This window comes from Musca domestica, unplaced genomic scaffold (genome assembly GCF_030504385.1).
Source record: "Musca domestica strain aabys unplaced genomic scaffold, Musca_domestica.polishedcontigs.V.1.1 22, whole genome shotgun sequence".
NCBI lineage: Eukaryota > Metazoa > Arthropoda > Insecta > Diptera > Muscidae > Musca > Musca domestica.
In genome coordinates, this window is record NW_026712262.1 from 7584873 (window position 1) to 7610822 (window position 25950).

The following is a 25950-nucleotide window of genomic DNA, read 5'->3' on the forward strand; positions in this document are numbered from 1 at the left end:
CAAGTATATCAAATTTGGAGAAAATCGGTTCAGATATAGCTATAGCTCCCATATATATCTTTCATCCGATTTGACCTTTAAGTTCCTCACATTCCTACTATGCACTCCACAACCGTGATATTTGGTACCAGGTATTAGATGGAGCACAGAAATAGCTGTTTTAAATTTTATTGAAATCGGTTCAGATTTGGATATAGCTCCCATATATATCTTCATCCGATTTCGGGTTAATTGTGCACCAAATGGCCGATATAAGTCCAAATGGACTGAATTTTAGTACATCGGACCAAATTCAGCCTAGAAGCAAGTATATCAAATTTAGTGAAAATCGGTTCAGATATAGCTATAGCTCCCATATATATCTTCATCCGATTTCGGGTTAATTGTGCACCAAATGGCCAATATCAGCCCAAATGGCCCGAATTTTGGCACATGTGACCGAGATTAGCCTTAAAGCAAATACAACAAATTTGGAGAAAATCGGTTCAGAAACAGCTATAGCTCCCATATATATCTTCATCCGATTTCGGGTTAAATGTGCACCAAATGTCCACTATCAGTCCAAATTACCTGAATTTTGGCACACCCAACCGAGTTCGGCCTAGAAGAAAGTATATCAAATTTGGAGAAAATCGGTCCAGATATAGCTATAGCTCCCATACATATCTTTCATCCGATTTGGTGTTTAAGCCTCTCACATTCGTAATATGCACTCCACAAGAATGATATTTGGTACCAGATATAAGATACAGCCCAGAAATAGCTGTTTGTAATTTTATCGAAATCGGTTCAGATTTGGATATAGCTCCCATATATATCTTCATCCGATTTCGGGTTAATTGTGCACCAAATGGCCGATATAAGTCCAAATGGACTGAATTTTAGTACATCGGACCAAATTAAGCCTAGAAGCAAGTATATCAAATTTAGTGAAAATCGGTTCAGATATAGATATAGCAATATATATGTTTCATCCGATTTAGAGTTTTAGTCTCATACATTCGTAATATTCACTCCACAACCGTGATATTTGGTACCAGGTATTAGATGGAGCACAGGAATAGCTGTTTTAAATTTTATCGAAATCGGTTCAGATTTGGATATAGCTCTCATATATATCTTCATCCGATTTCGGGTTAAATGTGCACTAAATGGTCAATATCAGCCCAAATCACCAGTCTAGAAGCTAATACGTAAAATTTGGAGAAACCCGGTTCAGAGATAGCTACAGTTCGTAAAATGCACGATAGAATTAGATAGATTTTGATTTTGTACCAAATATCTCATAGAGCTCTGAAATGCCCTGTATAAACCTTTTTACGAGAGCTCTACTAAATATGCATAGTGGTGTAGGGTATTATATAGTCGGCCCCGCCCGACTTTTGAGCTTTCCTTACTGGTTTAAATTTGTTTTATTTATTTATTTTAAGCCAACATATATATATTAAGCCAAGATAAAAATGTCTTCGTCAATTTTAGTGAACATCGATTCAGAATTGGATATGGAATTATCTCCCATCCAAAAAGGCTGAAACTTGACATTTCCTGTTCATAGGAGAAACTGTTCCATACTATAGAATAATGAAGGGTGAATAAAGCTCCGCTCCCGTAGTATTTATGTACATTAAATGTAGATGGTTTCTTTATCGTTAAAATGTTTTTGAGATAAGACTACATATATCAATATAGGTAGTTTTCCCCATGGTACAATGAAGACAAGGCAGGCTAAGTTAGAAAAAGTTGCAAGTAAAGAGGGCCACCTGTATGGATTTTAAATGCCAGAATTACTATCAACGAACGCATTGATTTGGAATAAATAAACAAAACAAGTAAGCAAAGGCTATAGTCGTGCGAGGCCGACCATGTGATACCCTACAACACTACAATATATTCGAAGTCCCTTTACATTCAAATCCATTTTGAAAGATTTCGTTTTTGAAATAATGCCTTAGGTTTTTGACCCGGAGAATTTGGCCAATATTCACGCACTCCATAGTGTTTTGAAGTATTCAAAACAATTGCACGCGAAAGTTGTGGTCCATTTTACAGCTAAATATAACCCAATGGTCATACAAAATGCTAGACTTTTTGTCTGTCCTCAACTCTCTTCCGATGCGAAATTCCTTGTCGATTTGTTTTCAATTGTGGCCTATAGAACGACTACAAAATTAGAAAAATTAAAAATTTCGTGAGGATCGGACGATAATTGCGACATACATATAATACCCTCAAAACGTAGTGTTGGGGGGTGTTAAAATTTAGAAAATTTAAAATTCAAAATTGTAAGTCAAATTGAAAAAATCGCATGCGATAAAAAAATATGACAAACATGAATAAAAATTAAACAAAAGATATAACTTTTTTATTGGTATAAGTCAGTTGGCAACCCTGTTGTGATTAGTGTCAAAAAATTGTGGTGCTCCGTGCTTTTGAAAAAAATTAAGTTATATGTTTTATTAAATTAATTAATCTGGTAAAAAAGTGCATTAAAGTGTTCAATAGTGATTTTTTAACTCAAAGTGATAATTGGTGTAGTGTTTTAAAATTTTGTTTTGTCTTTTAAAGTAATATAAATTTTCAAATTGTGTAGTTGTACATTCTCCTTTTATCCTCTTTCTTTTGTTACATTAGCTAATTAGTTGTTGTAACATATCGTCTTGTTTTGTTTGTCATCTCATAGAGTTGCCAACATTTAAAAAAAGAATTTAAAAAGAATAAAATAAATAAATAAATAAAAAATTCCAGCTACAGATCTAATCTTGAAAAATATAGCTGTAACTTGTGTATTAAAAAAGAAATAATTATAATTAAAATAAATAATAATTAAAATAAAAAATGTCGTGCCCTTTTGCATTATGTAATATTGTTGCAGAGGATGAATTGTGTGTTACCTGTTGGTTTTGTCTTAATCAATGGCATGCAAAGTGTGCTAGGATTAATGCAAAAGTTGTAGACACAATTAGAAATAATGTTGGTGTTCGTTGGTGTTGTGTGCAATGTAGGAAACTCTCTGCAGACTTTTATAATTTTGTAAAGGATTTGCAGTCGGAATTGACATCGATGAAAAAAGATTTTTCCTCACTATCATTCCGATTCGAGAATTTCTCTACATTGTATGAGAAATACCAAGAATTAGATGAGTTTGTGTCGTCACCGTCAGTTTCTGGCCAGAAACGCAAAAGGGCTGCAAAAAAGGCACCAACTAAGGGAATGCCTAGTCGCAAAGCAATAGTTTCTGTGGAGAACACTGTTCCACAACCGGTTTCAGTTAATATCACTGAAACAACTGAGACTGAACGTGAACAGTGCCAGTGTTGTCACACACCCAGTTCCGGTAGATAACAACGGTATAGGTAAAGGGTTAAATAATCCTGAAGTTATGAGTACTGATAGTGAGGTTTCTAAGAAAACCTCCCAATCTACTCGTAAATTTTCGCGTCGATTGGTTAATAATTGTGGCCTATAGAGCAACTGCAAAATCAAGAAAATTTTCCGTTTTTGGTCCATTTCAATCCCTAAATATCGTGCGATCATCTCCAAAAACAATAGGGTTCTATTCTGACCTTGACCCCACCTCCATTTTCATTTTCGTGAGGATCGGTTCATAATTGCGACCTGTAGAGTGATTACAAATTAACATGGACAGACGGACATACATAGCTAGATCGACTCAGCTCGGCGAGCTAGGAAGACCCATATATACTTTCCTATGTGGGAAACCAATATTTCGAGGTGTTACATAATTTTTGGTCCAATCAAACTTATAATACTCCCCAACACATAGTGTTGTAGGGTATAAAAACGCGAACACTAAATGAGTGTTCAAGATTTCTTTTCAAAATCATGTTTTATGTATCTCTAAAGATTTTTCGGTCTCAAACTGATTTTTTTCTTCTTAAACAGGGTACATTTCGTCGCAATATTCATTCTGAATTCGCACTACACAATTCTACACAATTTTCGTACAACTGAACATAATACATACACAAATAAATTTTACATAATAAGTCAGGCAAATTAAAACAATTAAAATCGATTGGTAGCAGTGCCCTACCTTGATTTCATTGTACCATGGTTTTACATTAAAGAGGTATATATGGCCATTCCAAAACTGGAACATTTATAGTCAATTTTCTTCTAAAAGGATTGCTATATATTACCAAATTTGAAACAAGAATTTTAGAGAATCCGATAGAATATCTGGAAAACCAAATATTTCCAAAATCCTCTTCTATTTTTGTGAACAACGTAATAACGGCCATATCTTGTTCATTTTCAAATAAATATAAACAAATATACACAACCATATTCGTTAAGATAGATAAAATTAATTATCTTTCAAATCAGACATGAGCAAAGTGTTACCATTTACTAAATAAGTAATGGTAGAAAAAAACGTTAGATGGCGGACCCAGTACTACAAATGAGTTCATCAACTACTGAAAACATCCGCACCTTTCGAATTCTAATCTCTCAATCATTTTCGTTGTGTCACTGATAATATCATTCGGTGAATGGGTTCGTTGCTACACACCTGTCACAATTAATCAAAAGTCCATAAAACATAAATATGTTTATACCCTTTTCACTAACATATGGTATATTCATATTGTTTTTCCGGCGAATTAATCAATTCCGATCCTATAAGGTATATCTGTTCTCGATCAGAATTAAACTCTAAACGATCTAGCGTTGTTACACATTAGTTATTTTGTTTCGCAGGCAGGTCCGAAATGGGTCAATGTAGTTTTATGGGTGCTAGTAACCACAAGCAATTTTAGCCGCACTGTTCCAGGTTCGGGTGCATTGGCACTATGGGTAAATATCACAATACCATTTGTGTGTAAATACCACAAGGAGTGATCCGAAATTGCCCCTCTTTGAACTTGATGTAAGTTTGAGAAAAATATAACGATGTATCAATTTTTATAGTACCAGGTGGTCTCCAAATGGAATTCGTTAAATGCGACATGTTATATAAAACCGTTATTTCGATAAGGTATATTTTTGCCGCATTATAACATTTGACATCGATATTACTCTGATTTTACATTTAAGATCTGAAACCCCTCACACATTTAGTGTCGAAAATTGGAGCTGATATCGGCAAATGATCGAAATCTAAGTGTGCGATCTGTACTAAATGATACTAAAATTAGAATGGTACTTAATAGTACTATATTTGTTACAATTTGGTATTGATTTATTGTAATTTATTGTAATCTGAAATTTGGTATTAAGGGCGCTGTTCATGTGTAGTCAGGACATATGAAGGTGATTTCGGAAATGTGAACTATAATTGCACGAAAAGTACTAAATAGTACTAAATTTGATATTGGTTGAAGAAATACAGCTGAAATCCTAATAAGATGTCTCTGTTGGTATCTATGGCTAAGATATGGATGTGGTTTTGGAAATGTGTACTATAATTGTTCGAAAAGTACTAAATGGTACTAAAATTGGTATTGGGCGAGGGAATAGAGCTGAAATCCTGAAATTTGATATTGAGGTCACTGTTGGTTTCTTGGGTTCACATATAGAGACGTTCAAATAGTTTTGGACAGAAAAATTGGATGTGGGTCCATTGTGCAATGGTTTAACTAATATCCACCTCGGTAAACTTCGATGATAGATTTTGAAGACTTGTTGATATAAAGGGTAAACATTTTCCAGCCATTCTTTACGAAAAAGAGAAAATTTCGAATAATAATTAAATGTTGAAAGTCTGAAAATTTGGTATGATGTATTAGGTTTTAATTAACAAATGTTGTCTAACCGAACAAATAGTGCATTCTGAGTGCTAAAAAGTCCTAACACGAACTGTCGGGACGAACCTTAAATTTTAAGCTGGACTTGCTAGTGTTAAAATAAAGAAGATTAGGTGATGTAAATAGTTGCTGGTACTAAAATTTGTTTAATAAACTTTTCATTTAATAGTTCGATTTTTTATGGGAGATTTTAGTCGTATTTCTCTGGTAAAGTTATGTTGCTTAAAACCTTGTAATGTTGTCTCAAAATAGTAAGACTTGATTCCTTTGTTGTTTATCGTTTATTTATTGCTGTGGTTGCTCTACCAACTTGCAACCCAATTATTGTGGCTTCATGGAGCCAGCAGCTGAATCTGTTATCTCTTAAATATATATACCAATCATCATCGTGGATCGAAGTTGGCTATTAATTACTCTTCCTAACCTTACCATTTTGCATTCTTTCATTCCCCTCAAAACCCTTAATTATTTACCACGGTTTTCTGAGTTACTCAGACATATCAATTGTCTTAGAATTTGAAACTGATTAAGAACAATTTTTTTCGCACCATTGCATTCCACTTAAGCTTGACCCCCGCTCTGTCTGTCCTTTCGTTTGAGTGTTTGATAATACATTTGTTTTTATTACAATATGTAGGTATTTTGTTTCAAAATCTGTAGCGATTTGTTCAAGCATAGAATCTATGGCCGCGAAGACCAAAACGAAACAGAGGTGTCAAAGCATTTCCGCTGAACTCTCTTCGAATAGCAATCTTGCGATTTTGTGTCGTCGCTTCACATTTAAGGCAGCATTTTCAAACAATTCACAAAAATCCCAATTCGCTCGGGCATCGCGATTTCAAACTGCTCTTTTGTCGTCAAATCTCATCCCGCCGATAGACATTTGTTTGGCTCGACGTCTGCATTTGTGTTTTAAATGGAAGTGGGAGCATTTCATGCGAAATGTGCGTTCGCTCAGTCGGAGGACAGGCGTCTGTTTTTCAGGCCATTGATAATTTCTTGTTATTGGTTGAAAATTGATATTCGTTATTAGTCCATTCGAATGTAAGTGTATGGTTCTACGAATGTATGTATGTATGTTTGTGCGTATGGCGTTAGGTACTGCAGGCATTTTGCGAAATGTTGATATTGGAACAATTGTTGTTGCGTTTATTTCCATGTACCCATACACATATGTACATGCGAATGTCCATCATTTCACGGTTGAAATTTGAAATGACGCACTAAAAACTGATATTGATCTGGAAAATTGTCAGATTCTCAAAATAATAGAAAATTATAAAAATATCAAGAAATTTGTATTTTCATTGAAATGTGATAATAAAAATTCCTTATAATTATTGGTTATTCTCGGTATTCTGGGTATGCAGTTTGCTTCAATCCCTAATCTTTTGTAGCTATAATCTCTGTTAAAAACATCTTAGAATTTGGAATAGGATCATGAACCTGACGTCCAAATGCCTTCGTATTTCATTTCTACTAACAATGTTGCTTACACGACTTTCAGACACTTCGATATATTGCGTTTTTTTATACCCTAAAACACTATGTGTTGGGGGTATTATAAGTTTGATTGGGCCAAAAATTATGTAACGCCTCGAAATATTGGTTTCCCACATAGGAATATATATATATATATATAGATCTTCCTATCTCGCCGAGCTGAGTCGATCTGGCTATGTATGTCCGTCTGTCCATGTTAATTTGTAATCATTCTACAGGTCGCAATTATGGCCCGATCTTTACGAAATTTAGAATGGAGGTGAGTCTAGAATAGAATCTCTATTGCTTTGCTCGGTGAAATAGACCATAACATTTGTGTCAAATAAAAGTCAAATTTTCCATTAAAAGGCGAACATTTTTAATCCCGGCGAATTCCCAAATAGACGACCGTAACGTAGATGTAAATATATCGGATATATATAGCGAAATATATACAATGTATATGTACAAAGGAAGGGGATGTAAGCTAGAATACTTATAATTTAAGAATGGCTGGACCAATTTTGACGAATTTTATCAATTCAGAATGCCCTCATGGCACACAAGTATAAAATCTAAAAAAAACGCATAAGAGATAAGGGTGAGATAAAAAGAACTGCAACAAAGTCAAACGCCATAATTTTTACACATTTTTTTAATTTTATTGAATCAAAACAAAAAATGTCGGAAGTAGCATCAAATTTTAGAATAAGTTTTGATTTGTTCAAACGGCCAATGAAACCGTCACACGCTGCCCGAATTTTACTCTGCCGTATTTTGGCCCATTCCCGGCGGAGCGCTTGCTTGAGGTGATCGACACTTTGGTATTTTTTAGTGCCAACCTAGCTTTCCAAAATACTCCAGCCACAATAGTCCAACGGATGGGTATCCGAAGATTTTGGTGGCCATTGTGTACTGGAAATCAAGCGAGGAACCTCATTTTGTAACCATTCCAACAGTTAAAGAGAATGCGAAATGATTTGTTAATGTTTTGCGTAGCTCAATATCTCCATCAATACTAGATCCAGTGTAAAGACGGGGTACCATCGATCTACGCGGCTACCTCACTCCTTCAAAAACTGTCAAAAAGTTAAAAAATTAAAAAATATAAAGCGAAAACTTGAGACAACATTATATAAGTATCAGTCTTAGATCGGGTACGAAACTTGACAATATCGGTCGATACCATTGGAAGTCCCAACGAAGGTTTTGAGCCTCTTCTAAAAATGAGTTTAGTTCCTTATTGATCTCTATTCTGGATTTTGATCTTACTCAGCATTATTTTTTTTTTTTTTGATACATAGTAGGCAACCAAGTTTTCGTGTACATTTATAAAGGATCACTCTAATATACATACCTCAGCATACATATACATGTACTCATGCACATACCTACATCCATACATTTGAGTATCCCAATTTGTACCCACAAACGTTTGCATGGCCAATGATGATGATTTGTGGAACAGTTTCGCGAGATAAGTTCCTTTCAGAAGAAAAACGCACATTTTAACACACCATTTAACGTGTGATGTCTGTCAATAGCTATGTTGTTTGGCGAAAGGATTCGATTACATTTGACTCTTGGGCCACAGTGGCCTTAGAAATAATTAGAATTCCCGTGGAAACATTTGCATTTTAAATGTATTTCCAATTGAATTTTAACCCAAAACTTACATTGGCATTTGAAAATGTATCTGATCGGATAAAAACTTGTTCACACAACATTAATATTGAAACTTACAACAAATCCGTCGCGATCTCAGGTATATGACTGTTCATCCTTTTTTTCTTGCCACCCAACTTAAATCAAAATTCTAATTAGCTCGAATTGCTATGGAAATTATTTAAAGTATCTGATATGAAATTGTAGCTCAGTTTGTGGTTGATTTGATTTCTATGAAATAATTTCGTATTAATCGTAACAAAAAAAAATAAGAAACAAAAACCCCATTTGGAGCGACTGCACAGAATTTATTTATTTCAAAAACCGTTCAAAAATGCAATGTAAAAATAATTCAAGGCACAACAACCAACTGTAACCATATTCATCTAAAAAAAAAATAGAAAAAGAAAACCGCAGACTTTGGTTTGCGGTCAGCCATCGTAAACAATTAAATTTTGATAGCTCTCACAGCGAAATATTTCAGCATAGAACGTTTGTGTTGAAAATTATAACAAAAAATCGTTATTAATTTATAAGCTCCACAGACCCGTCGTAGGTATGTATGAGTATACAGGGTGAGATGAAAAAAACTTCAACCAACTTCAGAGTGCTGTCATTCAGCTCATTATATTGTTTACAAATATACAAAATCATTTTGGTGAGAATTTTCCAGAAAAAAGGTTATTTGTGATGAACTTCAAGCGTTATAGTGTGATTTATTTATATTTGGCTGGAAACCCACAAGTGGCTATCTTTTGTGTCTCGTACCATCGCTCGTTACCGAGATGCTAGTAGCGTAGCCCGACGTCAAAGAAGCGGACGGAAGAAAACAGCAACATTAGCAGAAATGGTTCGAAAAGTAAAGGAGCGACTTGATCGAAACCCGCTTCACAGTGGCCGAAAAATGACTCCTGAGCTGAACACATCGCAATATTCCATTCGGCAAATATTGAAAAATTTTATGATATTTCCGACATTTTTTGCTTTCATTAAATAACATTTTAAAAAATATATAAAAATTATGGCGTTTGACTTTGTTGCCGTTTTTTATCTCACCCTGGCGTAGTTCATTTCTTCCCGAAAGATGCCACTTCCACGATGAGAAAGCGATATCAACCGCGATGATTTCTTTTACTTTGGTGTGACTTCTAAGTGACTTTGCTTGCAGGGCTCCTAAGGGTTAGATACACACACAAAGTTTTACCCACTACATTCATTGAATTCAGTGGATTTACCCTGCAAGCAAAAATATCCCGAAAGTGACTTAGAAATCACATCTAAGCGGTAGAAATTTTTTTTTTTTTTTTTTTTTTCTGAGTTGATTTATGCATGTCCGTCCGTCCATCCGTCCGTCCGTCCGTCTGTCCATGTATTCTTGTGAACAAAATGCAGGTCGCATTAATTATCCGATTGAGATGAAATTTTTCAAACAACATTTGTTTGGCCCAATTGAAATTGAACCCTATTGAAATTTGAGATAATCGGTAAAAAAATAGATATAGCTCCCATATATATCTTCGTCCGATTTGCGTTTTATTGTGCACCAAACGTGTAATATCAGCCGAATAGTATGTAATTTTGCACATACAACCAAATTAGGCCTGAAAGTAAGTATACTAAATTTCGAAATCGGTTCAGATATAGCTATAGCTCCCATATATATTGTTCATCCGATTTTCTATTTTCCTCCTCCGCAGCCGTAACACACATTCTGTAACAACAATATTTGGGGAAATAAAGCTCAGAAATACCTTTGCTAAATTTTATCGAGATCGGTTCAGATTTGGATATAGCTCCCATATATATCTACGTCCGATTTACTCTTTATTGTACACCAAACGTCTAATATTTACCCAAATTGGATAGAATTTGGCACATGCGACCGAATTGAGTCTAGAAGCTAGTATGCCAAATTTGGTGAAGATCAGTTCAAATATAGCTATAGCTCCCATATATATTGTTCATCCGATTTGTTGTATTTGTTACCCACAGCCGTAATATGCACTCCGTAACAACGATATTCAGGGAAATATATCAAATACAGCTCAGAAATATCTTTGCAAATTTTATCGATATCGGTTTAGCTCCCATAAATATCTTTATCTGATTTCAAATTAATTTTGCACCAAATGGGCAATACATGTCCGTCCTTTGAACTTTAAATTACAATTATAATCATAGTGTGTATGATTAAATGGAGCTCTACAAAATTAGCAAAGTGGTGTAGAGTATCATAAAGTCAGCCCCGCCCGACTTTAAGACGTTCTTTACTGGTTTTCCAATTGTTATTGGTACTTTTTCAATATATGTTTGCATAGAACTTATACCAATCAGATGAAATACTCACGCATTACTTTTTTTTCGTTTTCGTCCGGGTTGGGAATTGAACCCGGGTGTACAGAGATCAAAGCGAGCATGCTTACCACCGAACCACAGTGTCACATAATCCTCAGATAGTATAAAGTCTTATTTTTGTTCAATTCTTAAATACTTGTAAACTATCGATGTTTTATCCGATGAAAGTCACGAAATAGTGTCTGCACACGCGACACCTTATTTTGTCTCCCTTGACGCCAATACATAGTAACTCCGTGAGGATAGAAAGTAGACTACAGTAGTTTTGTGATTGTAAATTTACATACTATTGCATTTATCAGGATTCGAAGCGTCGCAGAAGTTCCATCTTAGAAAGGGATTGAGTAACTCACTTCCAAATGCATGCAGGGCAATAGTATAAACGTGCTATTATTTGTATTTTCCCCCAGATTTGTTTGCAAACTCTTCAAGTTTCCTTTTACACTTCATGCATAAACAGATATTTATTGACATTCGGCGTGTGTCGGTGATCACAAGCCAATCAAATACAGAACAAATTGTCAACAACCTCGGCCACTTCTGCTTAATTAATATGTTTATCTCATATTTTTTCTTTTCAGCTTTTGTTGTTGGCTGATGATATTGCTGACGCTCAATGGATATGCGGGATTGGTATCAGCAGCGACGTCTGTAGATCCTCCTGGAAGTAAGTAAATAGATAAAAAAAGAACTCAGTAATCAATTTGTTGTTTTAAAGGGTTATATGTACATACATATCCAACAAAGGTCAATTGCCTCCATTGCGATACGAAGGTGCGCATGGTACGAAGGTACATAATTACACATTAGAAGGTGTAAACAAAAGAGTAAAGCCACCATTGTGTTCTATTGATAAATCTCTCTAATTGCTCTGGCTCCTATTACTTAGCGATTTCAGTGTAATTACGTGCCGCCAGTGTAGGCGCGTTATCAAACTAATGTGGCAGCTAGAAAATAATCGCAAAAACAAAAACCATCGATTGGATATCCCGTCAAGTATTGTGGTTGTTATTTTTGTTAGCAATGTTACAATTGGAAATTTTAATAATTGCACTTTTTGTTATTTTATTTATTAATAAACATTCAAAAATATGTTGAATAACATTGTCAGCGTTTCAGGCTATTGAACCTGAATGTAATGTTTCGTCGTTGTCGAAATGAATTCCAATTTTTTTCGTAATATATTGAAATGGGATGTGTTGTGTATTTTTGTATCCTTAGCCATGTGGCTACAGAGCCAAAATGTGTCTCATGGAATAACGGTATTAAGCCCTAGGTTTCTTTAGACGAAATTCCTTTCAGGAGTCGATTTGTTTTTTGTTTCACTGCCACACTTCTTCTATAAATTAACCATGAATCTTCGTCTTAAAAACGAACAACGCTTGCAAATCGAAATCGACGAAGGTCATTTTTGTCTCATAAGCAGATTTGGTCGATATTGGACTGAAGATCAGCCATAAGCATTATATCCAGGAATCGTGGATTTGAAATAAAAAAATATCAAAGACTCTTCGGCCCAGAATTTGTATATAAATAATGAAACCAAATTCTTGTTGTAATAGTGGAGGGTATTTCGTTTTGTTTGTACTTTTCGTATAACTTGAAATGTCTGTAATTAGGCAATTTTTTAATTCATTTCCTCCTTTTTCTTTGCCAACATAACAATAGTACTCCACAAATCACACATTCTAACATCATACAATTGTAAACCAAACCCAGTAAGGAAAGCTCAAAAGTCGAACGGGGCCGACTATATGATACCCTGCGCCAATATGCATATTTAGTAAAGCTCTCGTAAAAGAAAGGTTTATATTGCAATTTCTGAGCTCTATGAGATATCTGGTACAAAATATCATTATGGAAGAGTGCATATTCTGAAAGTTGGATATTTAAACACCAAATCGGATTAAACATATATATGGCAGCAAATTTGAAATTTTTGCTTCTATGCTAAACTCGGTTGAATTGCGAAAAATCACTCCATTTGGTGCACAATAAACCTGAAATCAGATAATAATATATATGAGAGCTATATCCAAATCTGAACCGATCTTTATAAAATTGAAAACAGCCATTTCTTGGCTGTATCTGATATCTGGTACCAAATATTATTTTTGTATCGTGCATTTTGCGAATTTGAGGGACTTAAACACCAAATTGGATGAAACATATATATGGGAGCTATAGCTATATCTGAACAAATTTGAAGTACATGTACAGTAGGAAATGCCAAAATTCACTCCATTTGAACTGATATTAGCCATTTGGGTCACAATGAATCTAAAATCGGTTGTAGATATGTATGGGAGCTATATCTAAATTTGTACCGATTTTCACCAATTTCAATACGGTTCGTCCTTGAGCCATACAAATGTTATTTGGAAAATTTCATCTCAATCAAATAATAAATGCTACCTGCATTTTGTTTACAAAAATACACGGACAGACGGACATGCATAAATCGACTCAAAATGTGATTCTATGCTGATCACCAAAAGGAACTATGGTTCTATCTCGTTTCCTCCTCCATGTTACAAACAAATGAAAAAGACATAATACCCTTACCTCTATGTGGTATAAAAAATGCCTTTCACCTTTTTGTACCATCACGCTGAGCATTTAATTTAAACATAAGTCGCGGTTGCTAGGCAACGGCTTTGAATTTATACTCTATAGGCTTAATCGCAAGATAAAGCCGCAAATGAAGATCATTAACAATACATTTTTTTCTTGGATTTATTTTTCAAACAAAGAAAATAAATTTGTAAATTTTGTAATTTTTATTTTGAAATAGTACAGTGCGAAAATTATTAATAGTTTGGTTTTTCTGCGAACTCATTAGAAACACGCTGCTGTCAAATTTCAATGAAATCTCACACTCTGACCAATATGAATGGAAATGAGGACAAGGCACTTTCTAAATAAATATCAGAATCTGAATGTATTTCTACGTGCCAATTGAGTAATTCCACAATCGAATGATCGAATCATTTTCAATTAATAAGTTTTTGAGGCGAACAATTCAAATTCAAATGTTTTTGTGATGCAATGTGAAATGTGATGCAATTTAATTTAGTTCTTGCGTATTCAAACTCGGGTCAACTCGGGAGTGAAACTTGTCCGAGAAGGGATTGCTCGAAGAGTGGGTGTTTTATACGTAGCTTACTTAGTGTCGCATGTACAAACACTTTTTCGTGACTTCTATCGGATAAAATAGCAACAGTTTACATTCATGTAAGAATTGAACAAAAACAAGACATTATTCTGTTTGAGGATTATATGTGATGCAGTGGTAAGCATGCATGCTTCGCTCTCCGAACATCTGCGTTCAATTCCGCAGCCAGACATCCCATTCTTGTTAAATGTGAGATTGTTTATGCGACAACAAATTTTGAGGTTGATAGTGGGAAAATAAAAGTAGTTTTATAATATGAAATTATGTGAGGTTTTTTTTGAATATCGAAAACGAATGTTTCGGTACTTTTACAAACCGAATAGTAAAATTTATATATCCCTATAGAAGAGCGTTAAGTTTAAACTACCCTCAATAGTGAGAGGGACAAAGCTAAATACCTCCAATGATGGTGTTCTAACAATTACGTATTAGAAATTCAAAATAGCATCACAATCAACTGTAAAACTTCAATTAAAAGGTTATCATGATAGAACATGGAAATACGATTTTTGGTCGAGGTGCGTTATATTCAGGGTGAGATAAAAAAAACTACAACAAAGTTAAATGCCATAATTTTGATTTTTTAATTTAATTGAATGAATGCAAAAATTTCGGAAATAGAAATGTTCAAATTTTAGAATAAGTTTAGATTTTTTCGAATTGGTGAACTTTGGCACGAGTTTTGGCCTTTGGCACGAGTTATGGCCAATGAAACCGTCTGACGCTGCCCGAATGTTGCTCTGCGTTATTTTAGCGCTTGCTTGAGGTGATCGACACTTTGGTATTTTTTAGTGCCAACCTTGCTTTCCAAAATACTCCAGACACAATAGTCCATCGGATTGGTATCCGGAGATTTTATGACAATTTTGCGCTGGAAATGAAGCGAGGAACACGATCATTTTGTTTGTTAACAAACTGCTGGACAACGAATGTTTTCTCATCGGAGAAAACCAAGTTCGGCAGTTCACAACTTTCGGCCAAGCGAAGCAATTCTTCAGCTTTTTTGAGTCTATTTTCTTTCTGTTGCGGTGTAAGTTCTTGCACTTTTTGGAATTTCAATGGCTTTAACCCGAGCTCATTTTGCAATATTTGCCGAATGGAATATTGCACGGACCATATACCCTGTATATGGGAACTAAATCCAAATCTGAACCGATTTCAATATAATTTGACGAAATGATTTTTGCTTCAAATTTCGTTACACACTCCAAATATGAACACTGTATCTATAATCGATCAATAGATATGTGCTTACAAAAACTAAATTTTTTGGAGGTACCTCCTATATCTCCCTGTCCAAGTGGAATTCCAAAAATTTATATAGCCTATGTTACCTTCAGGCTATGCTGTAATACATTTGGAAATTTTCAAGAAAATCTGTTCAGCGGTATTTGAGTCTATAAATTAAAAACAAACAATCAAACGTACAATTATTTTACTCTTTTATAGATATTGCGCCTAATTTTTATACCCTCAGCCATATGGCTACAGAGGGTATATATCATTTGATACGGCCAGAACGTGCCTCATTGAAAAAACGGTTTAAGACCCTAGGTCTCTTTGGACCAAATACGTTTCAGGACATTTGGAGTCGATCTAGCAATGTCTATCCATCCACATGTCTGTCTGGCTGGCTGTTGCGCACGATATTCGATTGGATCCAAACTTGGTACATCGTAATATTATTGTCACACATAGATCGAGTTTGGAGATGGTGAATAGCTCCACTCCTTTTAGAACCTCCCCCACAAAATGTCAACTTTTTTAAAGAAAATAATTTATTGCACAGAACGAGAAAGGATACTCCGATTTTGCTTTAACTTTGCTAGGTCAGGTGCGAAAATGGACAATATTGGTTCACTCAATCAGGTACCTCCCCCACAAAGGGTCAAAATTGTAAATAATTACAACGCTTATACATTTCTATTTTGAAATTATCAGTAAAGGTTTATATTCATAATACCTTTAAAGCGATAGATGGAGTAATACAATTATATAGAAGTTATAACAAATACCCATTGAGATCTCAAAATACAAAAAAACTTCGGTGACAAATACATCGAATCGGTCGTTACCACTGTTTGATTAAAACAAAAACCATTATAATTATTTTAGTGAGTCCATGAATATATATCGACATATTCCATCCATTGGAAGCCATAAATACTACACTGTAGCTGAAATGTGTCTTAGGAACTTCACCATGACAAAAATCACTCGGATAACAATTTGTAGCACCTGTGTAAAAACAGGGGACTACATTGACCTCTTTATGATGGAGACAACGACATGGGGAAATTTCAATACTAATCATCATAGGAGTACGACCAATGTCCATTTCATTAGTTTTTCTTAAATATAGGTCTTTAAAACTTAAATATCGTATAAGTAAATAAAAATCAAAAATAATCGTTACAAACTAAAACGACAGCTAGTTGATTCGAATTTCGCAATTTGACCCATAAAGCACTAGAAGCAGATTTAAAGTCTTTTGGGGGTCCTAGTTTCCTAAGGTCATTATGAACTAGGTTTATTTCGATTTTGAACTATTCACAAGCATCTTGTTATTGTGGCATTGACCATGATTGATACCCCAGACCATGTCTATTATTTAATTATCATCGATTCATCAGAAGGATTTGTTTATCAGTAGTATAAGCTTTAATCACAAAAATATTTGGCCGTCCTATCGATAGAACACAAATTTTTAAGAGATTTTTAAAATCAATCAGCGTGTTATTTCATCCAATTTACCTGCAAAGGTAACAAAAGAATATTGAGAAAATATAAATAATTGATAAATGTTTTGATTTCTTTTTTCATTTTAGAAGTGGAACCGAAAACGCTGTCCCTGCTAATTGGATCAAATGGGACGATAACATGTCGTCTGTCCGAACCCAAAAGTTCCGAAATATGGTTTTACAAGGAGAATTCTGAACGTGGAATTTATCAACCTTCTGACGAAATACAGGTAATAATTACTGAAAATATTTTTCAACATTTTAGATGGTATATTTGTAAGGGACTATTTATTCCTGAGATCCACTAGATTTTCCATTAGACAAATAAACTTTTTACACTGTCCCAGTATCCCATATTGGGTTATACAGGGTGAGATGAAAAAACTGCAACCAACATCAGACGGCTGTCATTATTTCAGTGACAGCTCATTATATTGTTTACAAGCGTACTAAAGCATTTTGGTGAGAATTTTCCAGAAAAAAGTTATTCGTAATCGAATTAAAGCGTCATGGTGTGATTTCTTTATCTTTTGTGTCTCGTACCATCGCTCATTACAGTGATACTGGTAGCGTAGTTCGACGTCAAGGAAGTGGACGGAAGAAAACAGCAGCATCAGCAAAAATGGTTCGAAAAGTAAAGAATCGACTTGATCGAAACCTGCGTCGCAGTGGCTAATAACCCCTCGAAATTGGTTTTCTCCGATGAGAAAACATTCGTTGTCCAGCAGTTTGTAAACAAACAAAATTATCGTGTTTACTTGACAAAGAGTTCAGCCGAAAATGTGCACCTTCTGTTGGCCACCAGAACTTAATCGCCGGCCATGGTGATGGTGTGGTATTAATCGACCGTGGTATCAGAATAAATGCCGAATATTATCGTGAAAATATTCTGGAGTGTGTATTAAAGCCTTGGGCATGCAAACATTTTGTCCGCAGACCTTGGACATTCCAAAAGCACTGAGCACCATAGCACTCAGCACGTGCCATTGAAGGAAAAATGATCACCAAAATTTCCGGATACAATCCGTTGAAATATTGTGTCTTGAGTATTTTAGAAAGCAAGGTTGGCACTAAAAAATACCAAAATTAAAAAAAAAAAAAAAAAACAATAATAAAAATATAAATTATGGCGTTTGACTTTGTTGTATTTTTTTACCTCACCCTGTATACTGGTTTTCTTTGTAACACCGAGTTCAAACAAGCAATACAATGAAATCCATACATTCTATTTAACCTTTGCATTGATTAAAGCCATGACAAATAACGCGACTTTGCAGCGATATAAAGTGCTAATCATTTTCTTGATTTCTTAATCATTTTCCCGGATTTTATGGATATTCTATATAGACTGGTGACAATCCCTGCCTTGCAATTCTCAGATAATGTATTTAATGGTAATAAGCCTTAAATACAGCCTTACGGGACAGAACAACAAGTTTTTATTTATATTATTTTTCTTATTTGTTAATAAATTATTGGCGACAAATGACAATTTCACATTCTACCACACGTACTATTTGTTCAATCTAGTTTAAATGTCACTCGAACATGCTGTGACACAACTGAAGATATTAGCGATAAATTCATCTTATCCATCAGAAGATTCGTGAGAACTTGCAGTACAAAATAAGAACTTCGCATTTCAGTTTTCTTTCGCTAAATAATGCATTTCAGCTAAATAATGGGAATCTAAAATGGTTACTACTTTTAAACATAGAGTAGTGCTAACACTACTAGTTAGTATGTATTATTCATGCCTGATCAATTTAAATGGTATCTTTTGCTACAACTGTAGAATAAATGTCCGTGAATAGTAGGTTACAGTCGGGCCAATTAAAAGTATGTACCCAGTAATTTGTTATATGTACATACGCGCATATTGTAGTTGAAATTTTTACATTATTCCAAAAAATCATAGAACTGAAATAAATGTATTAATACGATTTCTCTTCTATGTCCCTTTTTAATTACGCTCACTGTATGCACACAAGTGCCCCCGAAGATGTGCCCATATGCAAATACTGCAGCCAGCTAGCCTTCACAGTTCCCATTAACTTGTTGTCACTTCTTTGATATATTAGAATGGACACAGTTAGAACTCTCAGAACCAATGACTGCACCGCCATCCACACACACAAACAAACAGTGGCCTTAAACGCGGTCACTCACAGAGTAGTTCCACGGCTCGGCGAACACGGTGTATCTTCCATTTCTTTGGCATGTCATTTGTCTGCTGAGAGTTGAGTATTTTACGATGGTTTTGGGACAGTGTTGATTTGAGTGTGACTTGCATCGGCGCGCACATTTCCATGGAATAGCAAAACGCTTGCTGGGGTAGAAAGCGGTATACCTACAAGAGCTACAAGAAAGTAACAATCTTTTCCAATTGTTATCATTACGATGCAAAATGCATTGCAATATTGGCTAGAAAGAACTTTCTCGGAATTCTAAGCAGATAATCAGAACTTCTGCCATATCATTTAATTAATATTAGTATTATCAGATCGTTATCTAAGAATTATTTTATGGTGCCGCTATAAAAAAGAATAATTGTTGTTGAATTTATACAAGGCGGCATGGGCTAAAGAATAACAAGAATGCCAGACAGATCTTACCGTTTGTGTCTCTTCTAAAAACTTTAATAACTGAATGAGATATTGGTCTTGCAGGAAAAAATTTGAAGTTTTTCCATGAAAATGTGGTGAACTTTATCGACCAGTATTACACTTTTGTACCTTCTTCTTTTATATCTATAAAAGAGGAAAACGTTTGTATGTTTGTTTGTAATTTATGGACTCGAAAACCTCGAAAAAAAAATTTTATGAAATTCTACTTGGAACTGGAGATACAGGATCAGAATCGGAGGTACCTCCAAGAATTTAGATTTTATATGCACATATCTATTGATCCATTACAGATACAATCTCCAAATTTGGACTGCGAAACGGAATTTGAAACAAAAATAAATTTGCCAAATTATATTGAAATCGGTTCAGATTTGGATATAGCTCCCACATGCATTTTCGATTTCATGTATTTGATTCATTAAACAGGCTGTGTACGCCACATTTCAATGAAATTTGGAATGTGAAACGGAATTTCAAACGAATGTACATTTGGTTCAGATTTCGTTTATTTGATGCACCAAACACGATATGCCTGTTCGATTCCAAAGAAATTTGGAATGTGCGGCGGGATTTTGATCAGAAAATAAATTTGTCAAATTATATTGAAATCGGTTCAGATTTGGATATAGCTCCCATACATATTTCCAGCCGATTTCACATAGTTGATGCACCAAACACGATACGTATGTCCAATTCCAATGACTAAATCTGGTACAAAAATAAATTTTTCAAATTATATTTAAATCGGTTCAGATTTGGATGCAGCTTCTATATATTTTTTCGGCCGATTTTACATAATATTCATGTATGTTATGTGCACCAAACACGATATATATGATCGATGCCAATTAAATTCAGAATGTGGCTACAATAATAAATTTGACAAATTAATTGGAAATCGGTTAAGATTTGGATATATATTCTCGGCCGCATTCACATATTTGACGCACCAATTTCAATGAAATATGGAAGGTGTGACGGAATTTGGTGTAAAAGTAAATTTTGTCAAATTATATTGAAATTGGTTCAGATTGGGATATGATTTTATTAAGAAGCATTGACCCACAACGCTTTTGCAATGGTATTAGGCTAAAAGTAAAAAACTTCACAACAAGCTAATTGAGGATACGATTATTACGGGGATGTATGTTTCTACCTCGAATTCTCTAATTGCAACAGAAATGCCACTCAACTTCAAAAGATGCAGTTTCCTGCACGCTTGCCATTTGCTTTGAAATAAAAAAATCCAAAGGACAAACTCTTCGTGAATGTGGTCTAAATTTGGCATGTTTCTGTTTTTCTATAGAGCTATAGATATATCTGAACCGGTTTTCATCAAATTTAAAGTACTTGTTTCTATACTAAATTCGGTCGGAAGGGCCAAAATTCACACCATTTGGACTGATATTAGCCATTTGGTGCACAATAAACATAAAATCGGATGAAACACATATATGGGAGCTATAGCTATATCTGAACCGATTTTCACCAAATTTGAAGTACATGCTTGTAAGCTGAATTCGGTAGGAAATGCCAAAATTCACTCTATTTGAACTGATATTAGCCATTTGGGCCAGATATATGTGGGAGCTATTTCTAAATGTGGACAGATTTTCACCATTTTCAATAGGGTTCGTCCTTGAGCCATACACATGTTATTTGGAAAATTTCTTCTCAATCGAATAAAAAATGCGATCTGCATTTTGTTTACAAAAAAAAATGGACAGACGGACATGCATAAATCGAATCAAAATGTGATTCTATGCTGATCACCAAAAGGAACTATGGATCTATGTCGTTTCCTTCTCCTTGTTACAAACAAATGCACTTGTTGTGTAGGGTATAATCATATGACATCATAACCCTACCTTCATTTCATTGTACCAAGTTTTGGAATTAAAAATCTTTAAAGAAAAATTATTCGAATTTGTTAAAGCTGTTGAAAAATACATATCGTGATATCATCTGAATGGCATCGTATAAACATATGAAAATTAAATGATTTCTGAGCAAAACCTTAAAAATTCTTTACATATCAATGTTGCCGAGCGTTGATGCATTTACCTATGTTCTTCTACCAAGTCGTCATATCAAAAAGTAGAAAAAGTCAAGTGACCATTCCCTTTGCCGGTATGAGATCATGATATTGGTAGCGATAAGCAAATATTGCAAGGCTGTCAATTTCGTTTAGCAGGTATTTGTGCAGGACAGTATGGCATTATTTCATATAATCGACTAAAATGTGTTTGGACCTAAGGATAATATATTGTAGTGTTGTAGGGTATCACATGGTCGGCCCGCACAACTAAAGCGTTTGGTTACTAGTTTTATCTTGAAAACTAGAATGATCGTTAACTAGAAAAGTGGAAAATCTCAAAACTTGATCTTGAAAACTAGAATGATCGTTAACTAGAAAAGTGGAAAATCTTAAAACTTTATGCAAGATATGAACTACGCTACTGAAGTAGTTTTTAAGTTACAATCATTGTAATTTTGAGAAGGCTTAATACAAAATCGGTTCCGAACATGATCTCATAAATGGGAGTCTGGAACGGACAAAGACCCTGCGGCCGGGTCCCCTCAAAACTTTGATTTTTCAGAGTTATAAGGAAAATGTAGTTTATTGTTTATTATGTTTATCCTTGAGACATATAAATCAAATGTGCTGTATTTTATCTCTATGGGACAAGCTTCGAATTGACTCTATAAAAATCATCAAAAATAACTATGGGCCTATCTCGCAGCTTTCTTCATGTTGCAAACAAATATACCAAAACAATACCCTATGCCACAGTCCGGATATAATTTAAACTCAACTAGCTGTTATTTTCAAACGACGAACAGCAATTGAAACCAAATAAATCTAAAATAAAAACAGCAATGGAAACCAAAAAATCTAAAATAAAAACATGTCAATTTTCAGATAATAGATCAATATACGGCTGCATTAATAATACAGAATGCTACAGAACAAAAAAGTTGGTATCAGTGCATGGTGGACAAGCAGGGCATTGGATTATCCCAACTTCATGTTGGTAAGTTGTCAAATGTCAAGATTTGCCTCTGAATATTATATTTTAATTTGAGTACATATGTATAGCTAATATGCCTTTCTTTTCCTCTACAACAGGAAAATCGCCACAAAATGTTACAGATTTTTCCTGCATAGTCTATGATTACGAATATATGCAATGCAGTTTTACGAGACCAGAGAACATGCTCATGACCGAGTATGAACTGGAGTACAGATTTGCTAATGATGTAAGTAGCCGTTCGTGACAACCATGAATGCCACAGAGTTAAGCAAAAAAACTTTATTTTTCAGAACTCCAAACACAAATGCAAACTTTCCGAAGACCCGGAACAGTTTCAAAAATTGCACTGCAACATCACAAATTACCTACCAATTAGAGACAAATACCTTTTCACTTTGATTGGCAATAATGCTGGCGGCAGAAAGGCCCAAAAATTTGTTATCAATAATCACAAAATAGGTACTCATGCAATTGTGCTTAGCATAGCTCCTTGAATCTTCCTTAATGTTGTGTTTGTTTTTTTTCTTCTAGTAATACCATCACCACTAGAACTGCGTGTACAGAACATCACGAGTAACAGTGCTACGCTTACATGGGAAAAAATCAAATTCAGCTACTATCGCAAGGGTTTATTATATGAAATTAGAATTCCCGAAGCCAACTGGATACGAACTGGCACAATGGTACACCCCGAAGACTCCGTTATCGTTAATAATTTGTATTCGTACTGGACATACCACGTAGAGATTCGTGTGAAATCTAAGATTGTCGATGCACAGAATGACCGGTTCTGGAGTAAAACATCCACGCGAACTTTTAGCACCAAAACAAAACGGCCCGACAAGGCTCCCGATACACCATGCGGAAGTTTTTACATCGACAGCACTGAGACACAGCTGCGCCTCTACTGGGGTCATCTGCCCGAGTTCGAACATTGCGGCCCTGGCTTTCATTATCTAGTCAATGAAATCGATTCAGATGGTCTTGTAATGTAAATGAAGTTTTTTGCAGAGCGGGAACTTTCTCTAAATGTCCTTTTATCCCTTACAGACAAAGTACAGTTGTTAATGACACCACCTTGTCTTTGCCCTGGAAAAATGTAAGCATGCAGCGTTTCAGCATCAGGTCGGCCAACGATATTGGTCCGAGTGTTGAGGACAACGTCATCAATGTCTATCGCAGCGGCAGCCCTCAGTATGAGCTAAACGAGAACAATATTGCCAAAGTTTATCACAACAGCAGCTATACACTATCCTGGTCTCCGCCGGCAAATCTCAACGAATTGGTCAACTACACAGTATTTTGGTGTTTGCCGAAAATTGAATTACCAAATCAATGCAAGGTAAGTGATGTTTAAAGCCCTAATTTCGAAAATCAAAACTAAGTCATGCAATTATACTCGTCTAGGGTCCCATCTCCTACAAGTATTTGGACAAGTACACAACCAACTTTACCACGGAGCCCAAAGATCGCAGTTTAAATTTGGCCATATCTGCCAATTATCCACACTACAATAAAGGCATGCAGTGGGCTCGCTGTTCAGCCGAAGTATCCAGTGAACTTATGAAAGTCGAACTGGAAGTTACAGCTATTAACGATAGTTCCGTGTTGGTGAAATGGAACTCGGGCAGCGTGTGTTCTTCAATCCTGAAAGGTTACAATTTGACATATTGTCAAGTTTCGGATGAGAGAAAATGTATCAGCCCCCAACACACAATTCAACTTTTCCGTGAATACCGCAACTATACCATACAAAGGCTGTCCCCATATACCACAGTCTGCATCACAATGTTCATGTTCTCGCCGAGCAATCAGGGACCTGTCAGCGAATACACATGCGTGCGCACCAAAGCAAGCGGTAAGCCGAGAGCAAAAAATTATACGTTTTTTTTTTTTAATATTGGTCTAAATCTATACATTTATGTTTATTCTTATCAGCTCCATCGCCACCAAAGAACGTTTTAGTAAATCGGACAACAGTGACAAGTAAATCGGCAAAAATTGAATGGAGTCCACCAGATGTTCTCAATGGCATATTGACTGGTTATAAAGTATATTGGTAAGTTTGGTGTCTTTGTTTACACAATCTCATACATTTGATGTAAAACCAAATTCATGAGTCTATAACTACAGTTTTACATATATAATTATTGTTGGTTACATTACACAATTTAAAATTCGGTATAGATTTAATTTAAAAAAATCAATAGGCGAATTTTTAAAATTAAATGAAAACATGTTTCTTGCAAGTGTTCGGTATAATATATTCAAATAGTCGACATATCCAATTTTGAAATAACAAAAATAAAAAAGACTTGATAAAATTGTATACAGGGTGAGATGAAAAACTGCAACAAAGCCAAACGCCATAATTTTTAAAATTTTATTAAATGAAAGCAAACAATTTTGGAAATAGCATCAAATTTTAGAATAAGTTTAGATTTGTTCGAATTAGTCACCTTTCCACAAATTATGGCCGAATGTTGCTCTGCGGTATTTTGGCCCATTCCCGGCGAAGCGCTTGCTTGAGGTGATCGACACTTTGGTATTTTTTAATGCCAACCTTGCTTTCCAAAATAATCCAGACACAATAGTCCAACAGATTGGTATCCGGAGATTTTGATGGCCATTGTGCACTGGAAATGAAGTGAGGAACCTCATTTTGTAACCATTCTTGGGTGGCGCGTGCTGAGTGCGATGGTGCTGAGTCCTGTTGGAATGTCCAAGGTCTGAAGCCAAAATGTTTGCGTGCCTAAGGCTTCAATACACCACGCTTTAATACATTTTCGCGATAATATTCGGCATTTATACTGATGCCACGGTCGATTATGGCGGACCACACCATCGCCATGAGTTCTGGTGGCCAACCGAAGGTACACATTTTAAGCTGACTTCTTTGGCAAGTAAACACGATCATTTTGTTTGCTTACAAACTGCTGGACAACAAATGTTTTTTCATCGGAGAAAACTAAGTTCGGCAGATCACCACTTTCGGCCAAGCGAAGTAACTCTTTAGCTCTTTTGAGTCTATTTTATTTCTGTTGCGGTGTATGTTCTTGCACTTTTTGAAATTTCAATGGCTTTACCCCGAGCTCATTTTTC

The 25950-nt window shown here is 35.1% G+C and overlaps 1 protein-coding gene across 2 annotated transcripts in view; it reads left to right on the forward strand.

Annotated features, from left to right (window-relative positions):
* Positions 1-25950, forward strand: part of LOC131802584 (cytokine receptor-like) — a 73970-nt gene that overhangs the window by 41404 nt on the left and 6616 nt on the right. For both annotated transcript variants that reach the window (XM_059122914.1, XM_059122915.1), the window contains exons 3-11: positions 11852-11937; positions 17274-17416; positions 22737-22848; positions 22944-23074; positions 23139-23307; positions 23380-23839; positions 23899-24190; positions 24256-24706; positions 24787-24907. In XM_059122914.1, the coding sequence (XP_058978897.1) occupies positions 11852-11937; positions 17274-17416; positions 22737-22848; positions 22944-23074; positions 23139-23307; positions 23380-23839; positions 23899-24190; positions 24256-24706; positions 24787-24907 (1965 nt within the window). The remainder of the gene's footprint in view (positions 1-11851; positions 11938-17273; positions 17417-22736; positions 22849-22943; positions 23075-23138; positions 23308-23379; positions 23840-23898; positions 24191-24255; positions 24707-24786; positions 24908-25950) is intronic.